This window comes from Podarcis melisellensis (genome assembly GCF_964234715.1).
Source record: "Podarcis melisellensis genome assembly, chromosome: 6".
Lineage (NCBI taxonomy): Eukaryota > Metazoa > Chordata > Lepidosauria > Squamata > Lacertidae > Podarcis > Podarcis melisellensis.
The window spans coordinates 2,439,117-2,454,871 of record NC_138538.1 but is presented as its reverse complement, the minus strand read 5'-3'; the positions used below and the strand labels follow the sequence as shown (position 1 = coordinate 2,454,871).

Below are 15,755 nucleotides of genomic sequence, written 5' to 3'. Positions count from 1 at the left end.
TGTAGTTTGGATCCATTGCTCCGTGTCCACTTCTCTGGAGCAGCAGAAAACAACCTTTCTCCCTCCTCTATGTGACATCCTTTTATATATTTGAACATGGCTATCATATCGCCCCTTAACCTCCTCTTCTCCAGGCTAAACATGCCCAGCTCCCTTAGCCGTTCCTCATAAGGCATCGTTTCCAGGCCTTTGACCATTTTGGTTGCCCTCCTCTGGACACGTTCCAGTTTGTCAGTGTCCTTCCTGAACTGTGGTGCCCAGAACTGGACACAGTACTCCAGGTGAGGTCTGACCAGAGCAGAATCCAGTGGCACTATTACTTCCCTTGATCTAGATGCTATACTCCTATTGATGCACCCCAGAATTGCATTGGCTTTTTTAGCTGCCGCGTCACACTGTTGGGTTGCTTGCTCTGTACTGGATCCAAAGCCGAGGCTAATGGAGAAGCAAGATCTGTTGGAGAGGGCTCAGTGTCGTGAGCCCCTCCATCACAGAATCATAGAATTGTAATTGTTGGAAGGGACCCGAGGGTCATCTAGTCCGACCCCTGCAATGCAGGAATCTCAGCTAAAGCATCCATGACAGTTGGCCATCCCAGCTCTGCTTGGAAACCTCCAAGGAAGGAGAGGCCACAACCTTCTGTTCCACAGTCAAATAGCTCTGGACGTCGGAAAGATATTCCTGATGTTCTGTCGGAATCTCCTTTCTTGCAACTTGAAGCCGTTGGTTCAAGTCCTACTGTCCAGAGCATGAGAAAACTGTCAACATGTAGAGGGCTGGGAGGCCAGCTGGCAAGTCCCAGCTGTGCCGTCTCCTTCCATCGACCTGAGCTCCGACATAAATCAGCGACCCGGGCTTCAAAGCCAGGGCACTCTATCAGCAGAGAGTACTGCACACACAGAATAGGCGTGAGGCTTGTGGAAGCATAATACAACTACAGATTTCATAATCATAAATCAGGACAAAGAAACATGTCGTCTCTCTCTCATGTCGTCTCATGGAGAACGGGAAAAGCAAAAGCTATACACAACAGAAGTTCCCAGCATACTGCGCTGGAATGTAAACAGACATGTGACATGCAACAATTCCACACGTCTGTTCCTTAAGGTGGAATGGAAATCTCAGCAAAAACAAGCCTGTTCCCATCCTGTGCTCAGGTTCCATATATGTGCAAAAAAATTAACAATCATAAAGACACCACATGCTCCTAAAGCAGGATTTCCCAAACTTGGGTCTCCAGCTGTTTTTGGACTACGGTTCCCATCATCCCTGACATGCTGGCTAGGGATGATGGGAATTGTAGTTCAGAAACAGATGGAGACTCAAGTTTGGGGAACTTTGTCCTATAGATACCACAGTCTCTGCTGACCTTCATCCCAAGGAAACCAAACTTGGGTGAGGGTCTGGAACCCCTGCAGTCTCTCTCCGCTCAGAGATTGGGGTAAGACTGGCATCAGCTGGGTTACATATTAGCTGGGCTCGAGAGAATCCTTGGAAAAGCACCGTGCTGGCGGAGAGAGTGAGAATGACAACGGCAATTTCTCTCCCTGCAGGAGGAGTATCTGAATTACATGCTGCGTGAATACAGAGGGAAGGATGACATGCTGAAAAATAAGATGCTTCCCGAGTTCCAGACAACCATGAAACCGGTTTCCGTGTAAGGGTCCCTTTGTCCTCTGGGCGGGAGGGAAGGGGTCAAGGCCAAGTGGAGCTGCCAATTCCCAGAGCGTCTGAACAGCCAGTCCCTTTTCCGAGGGGAATTCCCTGGGAATTTCACTTCTGGAGGGGAATGGAATAATAATAATAATAATAATAATAATAATAATAATAATAATAATAATAATAATAATAATATATTTATACCCTGCCCATCTGGCTGAGTTTCCCCAGCCACACTGGGCAGCTTCCAACAAAATATTAAAAACACATTAAAACATCAGCCATTAAAAACTTCCCTAAGCAGGGCTGCCTTCAGATGTCTTCTAAAAGTCAGATAGTTGTTTATTTCCTTGACATCTGGTGGGAGGGCGTTCTACAGGGTGGGTGCCACTACTGAGGAGGCCCTCTGCCTGGTTCCTTGTAACTTGGCTTCTCGCAGGGAGGGAACCGCCAGAAGGCCCTGGGCGCTGGACCTCAGTGTCCAGGCAGAACGATGGGGGTGGAGACGCTCTTTCAGGTATACTGGGCCAAGGCAATCTTAACCAGCTGCAGATCCCATTCTCTGGAGGACACCATGATGGTTAAAGTGATATGATACTGCTATAAATGAATAGTCTGGATGGGGCAGAGGACTCTTCATCAGTCAAGATGTTATGCAAAGCAAGGAGTGGGGGGGGGGGGAAGGAGGAACAAGGATTTTTCTTTTAAGTACAGAGCTCAGTCAGGTTAAACATGGCACTTATAACTCCAAGGTTGCAGGTTTGATCCCTGTAAGGGGCAGCTGCATATTCCTGCATTTCAGGGAGCTGGGCAACTAGATGATGCTCAGATTCCCTTCCAGCTTCATGATTCTTTCAAATGAGGATTCTGGAAGCTGTGGCCCTGAGGTCAACTTGGAGACCAAATTCCAAGGCGGAGGCTGCAGACTGAGAGGAGAAGCAAATGGCGCTCTTCAACTCAGTGGGTCCTAAACTTTTTTGAGGCACTGCACTGCCCTTCTGGTTCCACAAACTCACCCTCAGTGCATCCTCCTTTATCCTATTAAAATGCACAATTCAGAATGCTGGCTTGCACGACCCAGTAAGGAAGATCATATTGTTGTTTAGTCGTGTCCACCTCTTTGTGACCCCATGAACTAGAGCACGCCAGGCACTCCTGTCTTCCACTGCCTCCCACAGTTTGGTCAAACTCATGCTGGTAGCTTCGAGAGCACTGTCCCACCATCTCATCCTCTGTCGTCCCCTTCTCCTCCATCTTTCCCAACATCAGGGTCTTTTCCATGGAGTCTTCTCTTCTCATGAGGTGGCCAAAGTACTGGAGCCTCAGCTTCACGATCTGTCCTTCCAGTGAGCACTCAGGGCTGATTTCCTTCAGAATGCTGAGGTTTGTTCTTCTTGCAGTCCATGGGACTCTCAAGAGTCTCCTCCAGCACCATAATTCAAAAGCATCAATTCTTCGGCGATCAGCCTTCTTTATGGTCCAGCTCTCACTTCCATACATCACTACTGGGAAAACCATAGCTTTAACTATAGGGCCCTTTGTCGGCAAGGTAATGTCTCTGCTTTTGAAGATGCTGCCTAGGTTTGTCATTGCTTTTCTCCCAAGGAGCAGGCGTCTATTAATTTCGTGACTGCTGTCACCATCTGCAGTGATCATGGAGCCCAAGAAAGTAAAATCTCTCACTGCCTCCATTTCTTCCCCTTCTATTTGCCAGGAGGTGATGGGACCAGTGGCCATGATCTTAGTTTTTTTGATGTTGAAGGAAGATCATAGCACAATCAAATTCAAGACATGAACGATTAATTGCTCGGTTTTTCATACTAATCATTACGTACATATGATGATATGGTTTTCTTTGTAGATGTGTTTTCTCTTTTTTTTCTTGTTTGTACTGCTTTGTTTTGCACTTCATGTTTGTAATTTTTGTTGTAATGTTGCATTGAAAATTAAAAAACTACTCAGTTTAATTGATTTAACAAAACTGAAGAAATTGATCCAGCAAGACCAGCTTTTCAAAGCCTGAAAGCCACCCCCTTGCTGCCCTTGTCCCCGCCCCCCCACCCCCGGGAACCCCACTGCCCCCTTGTGGGGTGCTGTCTCCCATTTTGGGAACCCCTGGTTTAACTTCTTGATGGAGGTGGTTTTCCCATTCACCTTTCAGACAGGTGTTGCCACTCCTGGTCCCCAGGAGCAAAGGATTCCTGTCCCACCTGTTGCTGATGCAGATGGAATGTTGCTCTTTGCCCTCTAGGGATGAATGCAAAATCCAGCCCTGCTCTCGATGACTTTGCAAAAGGCCGCCCTGAGTTTCTTGTGCAACTCTGCTATTACCTCCTACCTCTTAAGTCTGCCAACAAATACAGACTTTGTGGCGTCGATGGCAAAACTTTTTTTTTCTCCTGTTGGTATCCCCAGTTGCAACGCAGGTTGGCGGTTCGAATCCCCATGATGGGGTGAGCTCCTGTTGCTCGGTTCCTGCTCCTGCCCACCTAGCAGTTCGAAAGCACGTCAAAGTGCAAGTAGATAAATAGGTACCGCTCCGGTGGGAAGGTCAACGGTGTTTCCGTGCGCTGCTCTGGTTCGCCAGAAGCAGCTTAGTCCTGCTGGCCACATCACCCAGAAGCTGTACACTGGCTCCCTCGGCCAGTAAAGCAAGATGAGCACCGCAACCCCAGAGTTGGCCACGACTGGACCTAATGGTCCCTTTACCTTTATCCCCAGTCGCTTCTTTGGTTGACATGCAGTCTGGTTAAGACATTACAGTCATACCTCATGTTACAGACACTTCAGGTTGTGTTTTTTTGGGTTACGGACCCGCCGAAACCCAGAAGTCTTGGAACAGGCTACTTCCGGGTTTCGGCGGTCACACATGTGCAGAAGTTCTATATTGTGCTTTGCGCATGTACAAAAGCACTGAATTTCAATCCGTGCGTGCGCAGGCGTGCTGCTGCGGGTTGCGAACGTGCATCCTGCATGGATCACGTTCGCAACCCGAGCGTCCACTGTATTATATTATTATTATTTAATTAGTATACCGCCTTTCATCCGAAGACCACAGGGCAGTTTACAAAATAAAAACACAAAAACGTAGCTGCCGTACATCTGTGGTAGGGGAAGGTTTGTGGATGTTTTTAATGTTTAATTATGTTTCTATATATGCAGGAAGCTTCCCAGAGTGGCCGGGGCAACACCCAGCCAGATGGGTGGGGTACAAACGACAAAATCATCATCAACATCATTCCACTAATTACACCCTGCCCATCTGGCTGGGCCTTCCCATCACTTTGGGCAGCCCCCAGCAGAATATCAAAACATAATAAATTTTCAAGAACCTGAAATCTCACTTGCTGTTTATTTACTTTGTATACCAAAACCAAAAGCTTATCAATAACCCTTCCCTCATCACATTTAAAAGAGCATCGGGTGTCAATCAGACAAAGGCCTTGTTGAAGAGGAACGTTTTCGCCTGGCGCCTGAAGGTGCCAGGCGAGCTTCCCTGGGGAGAGTGTTCCACAAAGAGGGACCACTGCAGAAAAGGCCCTGTTCTTGTGTTGCCAGCCTTCCGGGTCTCTCATGGAGGAGGCACACAGAGAAGGGCCGCAGAAGTTGATTGCAGGGTCTGGGCCGGTTCATCTGGAGAGAGGCGGTCCTGGAGCTATTGTGGTCCTTGCAGTATTTTGTGACTTTTTGGTTGACCCTCATAAAAGGGAGAGGACGAGATTCTGCATCTGTGATGCGGAAGGGCAAAGGGGCAGGCTGATGGCGGCAGAAACTGAGGAGGCTGACCACAGTCATGCGGAGGAAGGTTCAAATAGTAATAATAATAATAATAATAATAATAATAATAATAATAATAATAATAAATATATAGTGTTTATACCCCGTCCATCTGGCTGGGTTTCCCCAGCCACTCTGGGCGGCTTCCAACAGAATATTAAAATACAATAACCAATTTACATTAAGAGGTGATTCTGTGCTGGGACTGGACACGCTGATGGGAACTTCACTTAGCCTGGGGTGAGTTAAGACAAGCCCAGTGTTGTCCTGGGTGATGGATTGCTTTCTGCTTGGACTGAAATGAATCCTGTGTTCTCCAAGGTCTCAAAACGCTCACCCATGAATTCTGATGGCAAATGCACCTTTGCCCTTGCATGGTTTTCTGATCTCACAGGAGGACGGATCTCTTGTTTTTTATTTATAAAAGCATAGACATGCTACAATCACAAAACACATCAAAGCGGCTCACAGAAGCCTTACAATAAAAGCATGAAAGCAAACTTAAAAACAGTTTAAAAGCAGAAAAAAGGTTAAGCATCAATAAACTGTTGCCGGGAGATGTACTCTTAACTGCCTGCAGAGGCCTGACGGAATAAAAGAATTATATATTTTTTTAAGGTTTTAAGTTTGCTTGCTATGTTCCTAAGCACAGTATATGTGTCTGTAGCCATTTTCTTTCTTTTCCCTCTTCCTTTTCCTCCAGGGCTCACTCTGAGGAAATTGTCAAGATCCAGTTTTTCCCAAACCAGAACAGGGGGCTTTTGGAGAGGGCGAGGAAAAGCCGATCGCCGTCTGGGCGATTCCTGACCGTGAGCAGGGATGGGATCCTGCAATACTGGAGTGACACCTTTAAAAGGCTTCGTACTGTTGTGGTAGGTAGACTGGTCAGCCCGGGATGGTGGTTTGGTATGAAGGACTCCCTTTTTCTCTCTAGTCTCTGAGAAAAGCCAAGAAAAAAAATATGTAAAGTTGAAATACTAAAGCGGGTGAAAATTCACATCAACTTTTTAAGCCCCTGGGCAGGCTTGTCTGAACAATAATGTTCTTAGCAGGCGCCGAAAGGAATACAGCGAAGGCACCGGCTTGAGATCAATAGGCAGGGAGTTCCAAAGTCTCGGTGCTGCCAGACTAAACAACTGAGTTCTTACAAAAAGGGTTTCAAGTGGGGCCTGTCGGCCATGCTGTTTCTGCCGAGTGAAGCATTTGAGGGGTCATGTATGGGGCAAGGTGATTTTGCAGGTCAGTTGGTCCCAAGTGGGCATGTTCTGCTATGGCTGGTGGCATTCAGAGCCAGGATTTTAAAGCCAGGATGTGCTCCAAGGTGGGGTTGCGTGAGCGGAGAGCAAATGAAATCGCATGGTGGCTTAAGATGCTTCTCAGGGCCCCTCTAGAAGACCTACCGTATTTTTCGCTCCATAAGATGCCACCTTTTCCCTCCTAAAAAGTAAGGGGAAATGTGTGTGCATTTTACGGAGCAAATGCAGGCGGGAGGCTCTGCTCAGCGCTCCCTTTAAAGAGCCGTGTGGAGTCTGTGTGCGGCTCTTGGGGGCTTTTCCCCGAGGAAGGAGAACGGACTGACAGGTTGCCCTTCTCCCTCTTTGGGGAAAAGCCAGCAAGAGCCGCTGCCAGGCTCTGTTAAGCGCTCCCTTGTAAGGGCTCCCTTTCGTCCCTCATTCTGCTTTGCTAGGAAGCCGGCAGAAGAAGAGGTGCTGTGCAGCTATTGCTCTTGCTCTGCTGGCTTCAGCAAAGTGGGAGGAGGGACAGAAGGGTTTAAAGCAAGAAAAGTGAGAGCCACTTACATGCTCTGCGCAGAATATTTATTTTCTTGCTCCCCCCTCTAAAAACTAGATGCATCTTATGGAGCGAAAAATACGGTACTTACAAAACCCAGGTGAAAGTTAGCTTGCATCTGGTCTTTATTGAACATTTGTTCTGATTTGAATGTGTGAAGGTTGCATGACAATGATCACCCATCCTGATTTGCATGAGGGGCGTTTAACGCTTCTTCGCATTAGTCATCCTGCACTCGCCAAAACATTTCTCCTTTCTTTTCCAAACTGCAAGAATGTATTTAAAAACAATCAAACAAAAAAGCAACCCCCAAAAGGCAGATCTGCTGTGATAGGGCAATAGAAGTGCTTTAATATACTTTAAATATGCAAACCTAGCCTCTCCCTAAATGCAAGTGGGAAACCAGCACAGCAGGATCCGAGCACAAGAGCAACTCTCTCCTCCTCCTGTGGTTTCCAGTAAACTGGTATTCAGAAGCATCTGTGGAGGCAGAGTAGAACCATCCCAGCTAGTAGCCATCAATAGTCTTCTCCTCCATGAATTAGTCGAATCCTCTTTTAAAGCTGTCCAAGTTGGAGACCATTGTTGCCTTCTGCAGGAGGGAGTTCCATAGATGAACGCTGCGCTGCTCGAAGAAGGGCTTTCATGACAATAACGCCCACTTACACCACAAAGAACTCATAACCCACCTACTCTCAGCAGCCAGAAACACCATAACCAGACATTGGAGAGACCTGTCAGGAGTAAGCATGGACCAATGGTACCAAATAGTATGGGAAACAGCCCTACTAGAAAAATTAACCAATAAACTGAAACTGACACGGGGACAAATAGAAGAAGATGCCTTCACCCCGGTATGGCTCCCCTTTATCGCATACACAGCCCAACAAGACAATGACAAAAATCCACCATCAGCTATGGCTACCCTGATCCAAAACACCCACCCACCCCACTCACACACGAAAACAAAGACCACCACAGCCAACCACAAATGGACAACCACACCCCAGGCCAACCCCAACCTCTCTCACCACCAAAGGAACACAAGTGAACAGCAAAGAACCTGCACAAGAAACGCTGGCACAAAACCCCACATACAGTAAGTAAAATAGAAACATCGCCACCAGACCCCACCCCCACACATCTCCCCTCCCTCCACCTCTTTACCCCTTTTCTTCCTAATGTCTCAACAAATGAAACTGATCTGTAAAAAATGTTACTGGGGTGGGGGTGGGGGTAGAGAGATATTGCACACACTTTTGTAAATCAATAAAATCTTTTAAAAAGAAAAAGGAAAAGAAGGACTTTCATTTCTCTGCCCTGAATCTTTCAACGAAAGCCGACAAGCTGAGGTTCTCTTCTCCAGAGGAAGGTTGGAGGAAGCATCCCTGCTTCCTTGTTTCCCTGTCCTCCGAGCCAGGTGTCCCCCCCCGTCATACGCCCCCCCAGTTGTTCTTCATCTTCCTCCTCCTGTCTCGGAGTCTGCCAGCAATATGAGGCTCCTGACATGAAATACGTGATGTGCAAACAGCAAACCTTCTTTCCTTCTGTCTCCCCCATCACTTTCTTTTCTCTGTGAACCCTCCTCTCTCTATGCAGCTGGACCAGAGCAAAAGACGTCACAGTTTGAAACTCTGGGTGATTGACATGGTGTGCCTTACCAATATCAACTTACTGGCGGTTGCAACGACAGACCAGGATATTGGTAAGTGCAGAACGCAAAGGGGAAGGTCCCCTCCGCTGCCCAATTGCCTTGCAATTCCTGCTTCCCCAAATAACATGTGTGCCTCTGTATGGCGAGCTTGCAACCCTTTCCCTCAAAATACGCACCATGCAGACGCGAGTTCCACAGGTTGGTTCCGAACTGTGTCCAGGGGAACTTAGTTTTCGTGAGTTCTGGACTTCTGAGTCAACTTCCCATTGATTCCACAGGGGAAGCTGTGTTACGGGGAGAGGGAGAAGGATAGAGACTCTGGAGGTCAAACTCTGATGCAGCTTCCAAAGCACAGTGCTTTTCAGTGGAGTCAGTTCAGACCTGCAGGCTGGGGAACGGAGCGATGCACGTACAGTGGTGCCCCGCAAGACGAATGCCTCGCAAGACGAAAAACCCGCTAGACGAAAGGGTTTTCCGTTTTGGAGGCGCTTCGTAAAACGAATTCCCCTATGGGGTTGCTTCGCAAGACGAAAAAAATCTTGCATCCCCCCGCGGGGCTTTTTCGCTTTTTTCGCCCTTTTCTTAAGCCGCTAAGCCGCTTATCAGCTGTTCCGCTGATAAGCCGCTTAACAGCTGATCGCTGGAAGCCGCTTGACAGCTGTAGCGCTAATCCGCTAAGCTGTCAATGGGCTTGCTTCGCAAGACGAAAAAACCGCTATACGAAGAGCCTCACGGAACGGATTAATTTCGTCTTGCGAGGCACCACTGTACAGCCCTCGAATAAAGTGTTCCGCTTTCCCTCTTTCCACCCAGAGTTCTTTGACATTGGTGGCAATAAATGTGACCGGATCTTCACTCTCGTCGACTTGGAAGGATGTGCCACGGCTATGGACTACTGGTATGTCAATAAAAGACTCTGGGGGCATTTCCCCTCTCAACGCCCCCTCCTATCACCATCTCCCCAGACACAGGCTGGACCAGCCCCAGCCCCACAACCAACACTCTGTTTCCAGACCCGGCCCACACTAACCATCGGCACAACCACACTTGGCAATTAGAATTACAGGGGTTGCCCAGTTGCTGGATCCCCTATTCATTTATGGTGGGAATGGGGAAAAGCACAAACCTTTGGTTCTGCGGGGTTTGTTTTTAAAGAAATAAATATGATTTTTGAATTGTTGTACTATCCCTTCTCCCCAGCTCGCACTGTTATCTATTTTTGAGGAAGCTGATCTTAATATATATAATGAAGAGCTAATTATTCCATCATCTTATTTTAAAAAAATAATAATTTGGGGGGACGGCCACTAGAGTTGCAATGGCCCGCTTCAGGAGGCATCTAAATGGAGCCAGTATTTCATTTTGGCATTTCACAGTTTGGCAACTTGCTTTATTAGAAAAGTTGAGCGGCAAACTATGCGTCTCCAGGGGACAATGCAAAAAAAAAAAAAAAAAAAAAAAAGAAAGAAAAAGAAGAAGGATAGATTTGCAGAGGTCTGGTTTGATTTTATTTTATTGCTGATGTCAATACGGAAGAACAAGCCTTGTCCCTTCCCTCTGCTTATCAGTAGATTTGGTTGATTCAATAACATGCTGATATTCCTCTTTAAGATTCATGACACTCATGACACTCATGGGTTTTTATATTATCCTATGCTTAAAAGTACACGCAGCCTTAAAAGTACACCCATTTTTACTGCACCAGCCTGATGTGTTCAGTATTGCTGCCTGTCACCCCAATCTTGGAGAGGGGAGAGATTCCAAGAGTTCCTTGTCCAGGGTCTGTGTTTCCTTTGGAATGAGGGACAGCGGAGATGGTGATGTCTTTAGGATTTATGGTTTTTTATACATACGTACACAATAGAGGGGCTCACAGCATCGACGCCCCAGAAGGTTCTTGTTTCTCCCATAGCTTGCAACCTTGGAGTCAAAGAGAAATCAAACATCGCTCTCTGACCCTCTTTCCTCCCCTGTAAAGGAACCCTGAACATTCTCTACACTCTATCTGTTGAGAGAGGGCTCCATAATCGTCATTAATGGATCATCACCCGGACTATCAGCTCACCAGGAGGCTAGCCTGGCTATGCCAAAAAATAGAAGCCTTGATTAAATTCTAACACTTGCTGGATCCAGGGATTAGAGGGTTCTGGCACCTAACTTAATGCCCCGAACTCATAACAGCATTGTTGTTGGTCAGTGTTAGCCCAGTGATGTATTTTCTTCAAGATGCTTTTCTTGCTTTTAATTTTAAGGAAAATAGAAATTTGCAATTGGTTTTAAGGAAAATAAAAATTTGCAATTGGTTGCTATGGGGCTTGCTCCTAGGTGGGAGATGTTAGGCAAATGGGCTTCATTGTGAGAAGTGCAAAGCTGGGGAGCTGTGTCTGTGGTGAGTGCATGGGGCATCTTTGGACTGAAAAGCAGTAAAGAAATAAAACCTTGTTTAAATCTCACAAATGCCTCCCATTCAGTCAGCCACTCCGCTCCACAATCTTACTGATTCACCTTTTCACCAGCCACCCTCTCCCCAGCAATTGGTATTCAGGGATAGGCTGCTCCTGAACAAGGAGGTTCCATACAGTTGCTGGGACTCTGCGCCACAGGTAGGTCTGGGCTGGATCCTTTATTTTATTTACTAAATTTATATACCACCCTTTACCTGAGGATTACAGGGCAGTTTACAGTATAGAAATGCAAAAATGCGTAACATGATTCTAGATTCAGGTAGGTAGCTGTGTTGGTCTGATGCAGTCAAAATAAATATTTTTTTTTAAAAAAAGAATTCTCCAGCAGCACCTTAGAGACCAACTAAGTTTGTTCTGTGTATAAGCTTTCGTGTGAATGGACACTTCTTCAGATACACTGAAACAGAAGTCATCAGACCCTTCTATATAGTGGGAGGGTGGGGTCATCTGCATACAATCCTTTGCTTTTTCCTGTAGCACCAATTGAAGTCATTAACAGTCATCAACAGGTTTACCACGCCTATCAGCCAGTCACCCATTCCCACCCCCCTTCTGAGTAACACCCCTCCCCACCCTCTCACTATATATAAGGGTCTGGTGACTTCTGTTTCATTTTTTTTTAATAAATAATATTTATTAAAGATTTTCAAATATAACAGAAAGAGAAAAGAAAAAAAAAGCATCCACAATCAAAACCTTAATTTCATGAACATCTTTCCAGGACTTCCCCTCCCCTCCCCCTCTTGTATTCCACTTCTTTCACATAGATTCAACAAGTTCTTACCCCAAATTTTAAACTTATTATCATTAACCCAATTTAAAGACAAGATTTTTCCCCATCCCCTAAAATCGACTTAGTCCCTTCCACGAGTTCCCCTCTTTAATATACAGTACAGATTGGAATAAAAAAAAGATAGAAAAAGAATAAAATATAATTTGACACCCTTTGGATTCCAAATTTCCCTCCCCCCCTTTCCCGGTTGCGTTCCCAATGTCCATCAATGTCTGCCGTCGTCCTGGAGCTCCCAGATCTAAACCATAGTTCTTCACCAATCCACTTTGCCGTCTTTTTAATAATCTTTGACGTCTTTTTAATCATCTTTAGTATCAAATGTCCAATCTTGGAAAGAGTCTAATTCAAAAATGTCCATTTTTTCCATCCAGATCTTTGTATTTAAGAGTAAAAACTCAATTTTTTATTTCTTTAGACCTTTCAGATCTGAATGTCCCAAATGTCCAATTCTTGTTATTCTTGTTATTCTTGTTGATCTCTCTCTTCCTTTTTTCCCCCTGCTCTCCTGCACAAATGTTCTAATTCCAAAAGCTTCTAATTCCTCTGCAGAGGCTTTGTTATTCAGGTACAAAACATTACGTCAAGTCCCTTCCATTCTTCAATAGATAAATCTATTGTCTCCTTTAGTGTGTAGACCTCTGTAGACAAAATAGTGTTCCATTTCTGCAGTTTCCCAGGAGATAAAAAGTCCTTTTCCAATTCCATGCCAACAATACTTGCAATGTCCCGCAGCTCCTCTAGAGGGATTATAGTAACTCTGTTTCCTTCCAGATCACACCCAACAGTCAAAGTAACTTATTGTTCCTTATTTTAAACAATTTATATCCAATTTATAACAAATGTAACCAGCAAAGTCCTCGTAACAAAGTTCTCTTTTACTCTTCCACTTGACATCTCCTTTGACAGCTGTCAAAACCTCTCTTTCTCCTCTCCCGGCACTCTCACAGATCGCTCCCGGGGTTTCGGGGGGGGGGGGTTTACATTTTAGTTCAGATTCCACTTTTCTCCTCCAGCCCAGTCTTATAATTTTCCATCGCGGAATTTAGTAACTTTATCAAAATAAGGTTGCGCTCGATCTTAGTTGTCAAATCCTTTGCTTTAGCTCCTCTACAACAGGGGGGAGGCTGACTTCCTTTTTTGCACCTCCCCCCGCTCGCTCCGAATTTTAAAAAAATTGTTTTTCTCCCTTTTTAATCCAGGTTCCAATTACTCACGGGTTATTCTTTTAAGTCCAGATTTTCAATGGAAGAAGTCAGCGCTCTCCGTCGAATGGCATGCGGCTTCGCTCGGCAGGGGAAGCGGAGGACTCAAAGCACCCCCCCGTCACCCGTTCCGCAGCCTTTAAAAAGGCTCCTTCGCGGGTCGGGGGGGCTTAAAAGGTGCCAGCCGAGTCACCATGTCCATGGGTTTCAGTGCCCATGGTTTTTGAGGGTCCCCGCGTCGCCGGCACGGTAGAACCCAGCCCCTGCCGAGCAGGCTCCCTCCGGAGCTCGGAGGGAGTCCGCCATTCGGCGATGGCGCCAACCCGGAAGTGGTGACTTTTGTTTCAGTGTATCTGAAGAAGTGTGCATGCACACGAAAGCTCATACCAATAACAAACTGAGTTGGTCTTTAAGGTGCTACTGGACAATTTTTTAATAATAACAAAGTACCGTATTTTTCGCTCTATAAGATGCACCAGACCACAAGACGCACCTAGTTTTTGGAGGAGGAAAACAAGAAAAAAAATATTCTGAATCTCAGAAGCCAGAACAACAAGAGGGATCGCTGCACAGTGAAAGCAGCAATCCCTCTTGCTGTTCTGGCTTCTGGGATAGCTGCGCAGCCTGCATTAGCTCCATAAGACGCACACACATTTCCCCTTACTTTTTAGTAAGGGAAAAAGTGAGTCTTATAGAGCAAAAAATACGGTGCTTTATGCTCCTGCCTTGTGGCCAGAGGAAATCTGGAGCAATGCCCATTTTGGATCCCAATTCCAGGGCTCTGCTCTGCTACCTGGAGCAAAGAAGCAGGCAGAGCTTCTATCCGAGGCTGACCTGCTTCCCAGGTAGGCCAAGCTCTCACCTGTTCCGCACCTGTGCTGCACCTGCAGGTTTTGGCCTTCATCCCTTTTCTTTTCCTACCTGAACTAGGACCGATGGCCGCAAAGCGATCTTCTCTGTTGGGGACGTGAAAGGGAACGTCCTGATCTTCACCTCATCAGATGTCGTGATGAACGGGCTTTTCAATGTCCGCAGCTACATAGGTGAGTCCCGGCTGGTGCAGAGGGGGGTCTGCTGGTCCCTGAGCTTCCAGATAAGGGGTGCAAGTCGATCAAAGATGTTTGATCTTTGGTGCTCCCCCTTTTGCTGAGCACTGACAGAGCTTTCCTTTCAGACGAGAGAGAGAGTGGTAGGGATGCCTTTGCAATATTTACTTTATTCATAAGCTGAGCATCAGTTTGTTGGGGATAAGCAGTGTCCAGTGCACAACGGAATGATGAAAAGTATGAGCCAACATGCTCTATACTACTTTATTTACAGTTCAAAGCTGGTAAGTTACAGAAAAACATTTTCCCTCTGCCGGAGCAGAGAAAGCGTCATCTCTCCTCAAAAGCACGGAGAGAATCACAAACTGAAACTGCAAAGAAACAGTGAAAAACAGGAAACCAGTGTACGTCACATCCAGTCTCCCGTTCCCGTGGGAAAACCTCCAACAGTACAGACTCTGTGGAATGTAAACAACCTGTCTCGTGACAAGCACTTCGCTGCACAGAGAAGAAAGCAGAAACCAACATCCTCCCCCTTTCTGTGAACATCTCTGGGCAGCGTGTTCGTACAATATCAGTACAAACCCAACTTCTGCACATAGGTACAGTGTTGATCCCTTGATACAATCTTGGACAATACATCAGCAGGAATTTCATTACCTGGCATATAGGACACCGTTACGAGTCCCTTTTGAATACGTTCCCTAGCATGTTGCACCTTCAATTGCAAGTGCTTCGTGCTTTGCTTACAACCTTCAGAATTCAGCAAAGCCAAACATGCTTTGTTGTCCTGGTAAACCTGGATTGGACATTTGACAGGAATTTTCATGTCTTTGCACAATTGTAACAACCATTCACAATCCTTAAGTGAATAAGACAGTGCATTCAGTTCAGCTTCACAAGTACTTAAGCTAACTGTTGTTTGCTTCTTGCATGACCAATCAAAAAGACCCTGATTGTACTTATAGCAAACTCCAGACGTACTTTTCCTGTCTGTAGTGTCACTTCCAAAACTTGCATCTGCAAATATCTCAAGACCACCAGACTTCTGATTGCTAAATCTCAGTCTGTAATGCATAGTGCCTTTCAAATACCGCGCTATGCGTTTCAGAGCTTTCCAATCCTTAACAGTAGGATTGTTGACTTGTCTGCTTAGCAAATTACAGCTAACAGCAATGTCTGGTCTTGAACATCTGGCAATGAAGTTTAGCTTGCCTAGCACACTTCTGTACAGTGTAGTGTCAGAAAATGCTTCTTCAGTGTCATCTACCTGATAACCTGTTATCATCGGTGTGTCTACAGGGTTAGCATCCATCAGGTTTAGCTTGCTTAACACATCAGCAATTTTCCGTGACTGGTGTACTAGAA

At 46.0% G+C, this 15,755-nt stretch overlaps 1 protein-coding gene across 4 annotated transcripts in view; it reads left to right on the top strand.

Moving 5' to 3' along the window:
• Positions 1-15,755, top strand: part of EFCAB8 (EF-hand calcium binding domain 8) — a 67,061-nt gene that overhangs the window by 9,905 nt on the left and 41,401 nt on the right. For all 4 annotated transcript variants that reach the window (XR_014169677.1, XM_081916653.1, XM_081916652.1 and 1 more), the window contains exons 5-9: positions 1,554-1,657; positions 6,140-6,308; positions 8,827-8,932; positions 9,695-9,779; positions 14,272-14,384. Coding sequence is in view for 3 of the 4 variants with exons in the window: in XM_081916653.1 (XP_081772779.1) it covers positions 1,554-1,657; positions 6,140-6,308; positions 8,827-8,932; positions 9,695-9,779; positions 14,272-14,384 (577 nt within the window). In the remaining variant the exon portion in view is untranslated. The remainder of the gene's footprint in view (positions 1-1,553; positions 1,658-6,139; positions 6,309-8,826; positions 8,933-9,694; positions 9,780-14,271; positions 14,385-15,755) is intronic.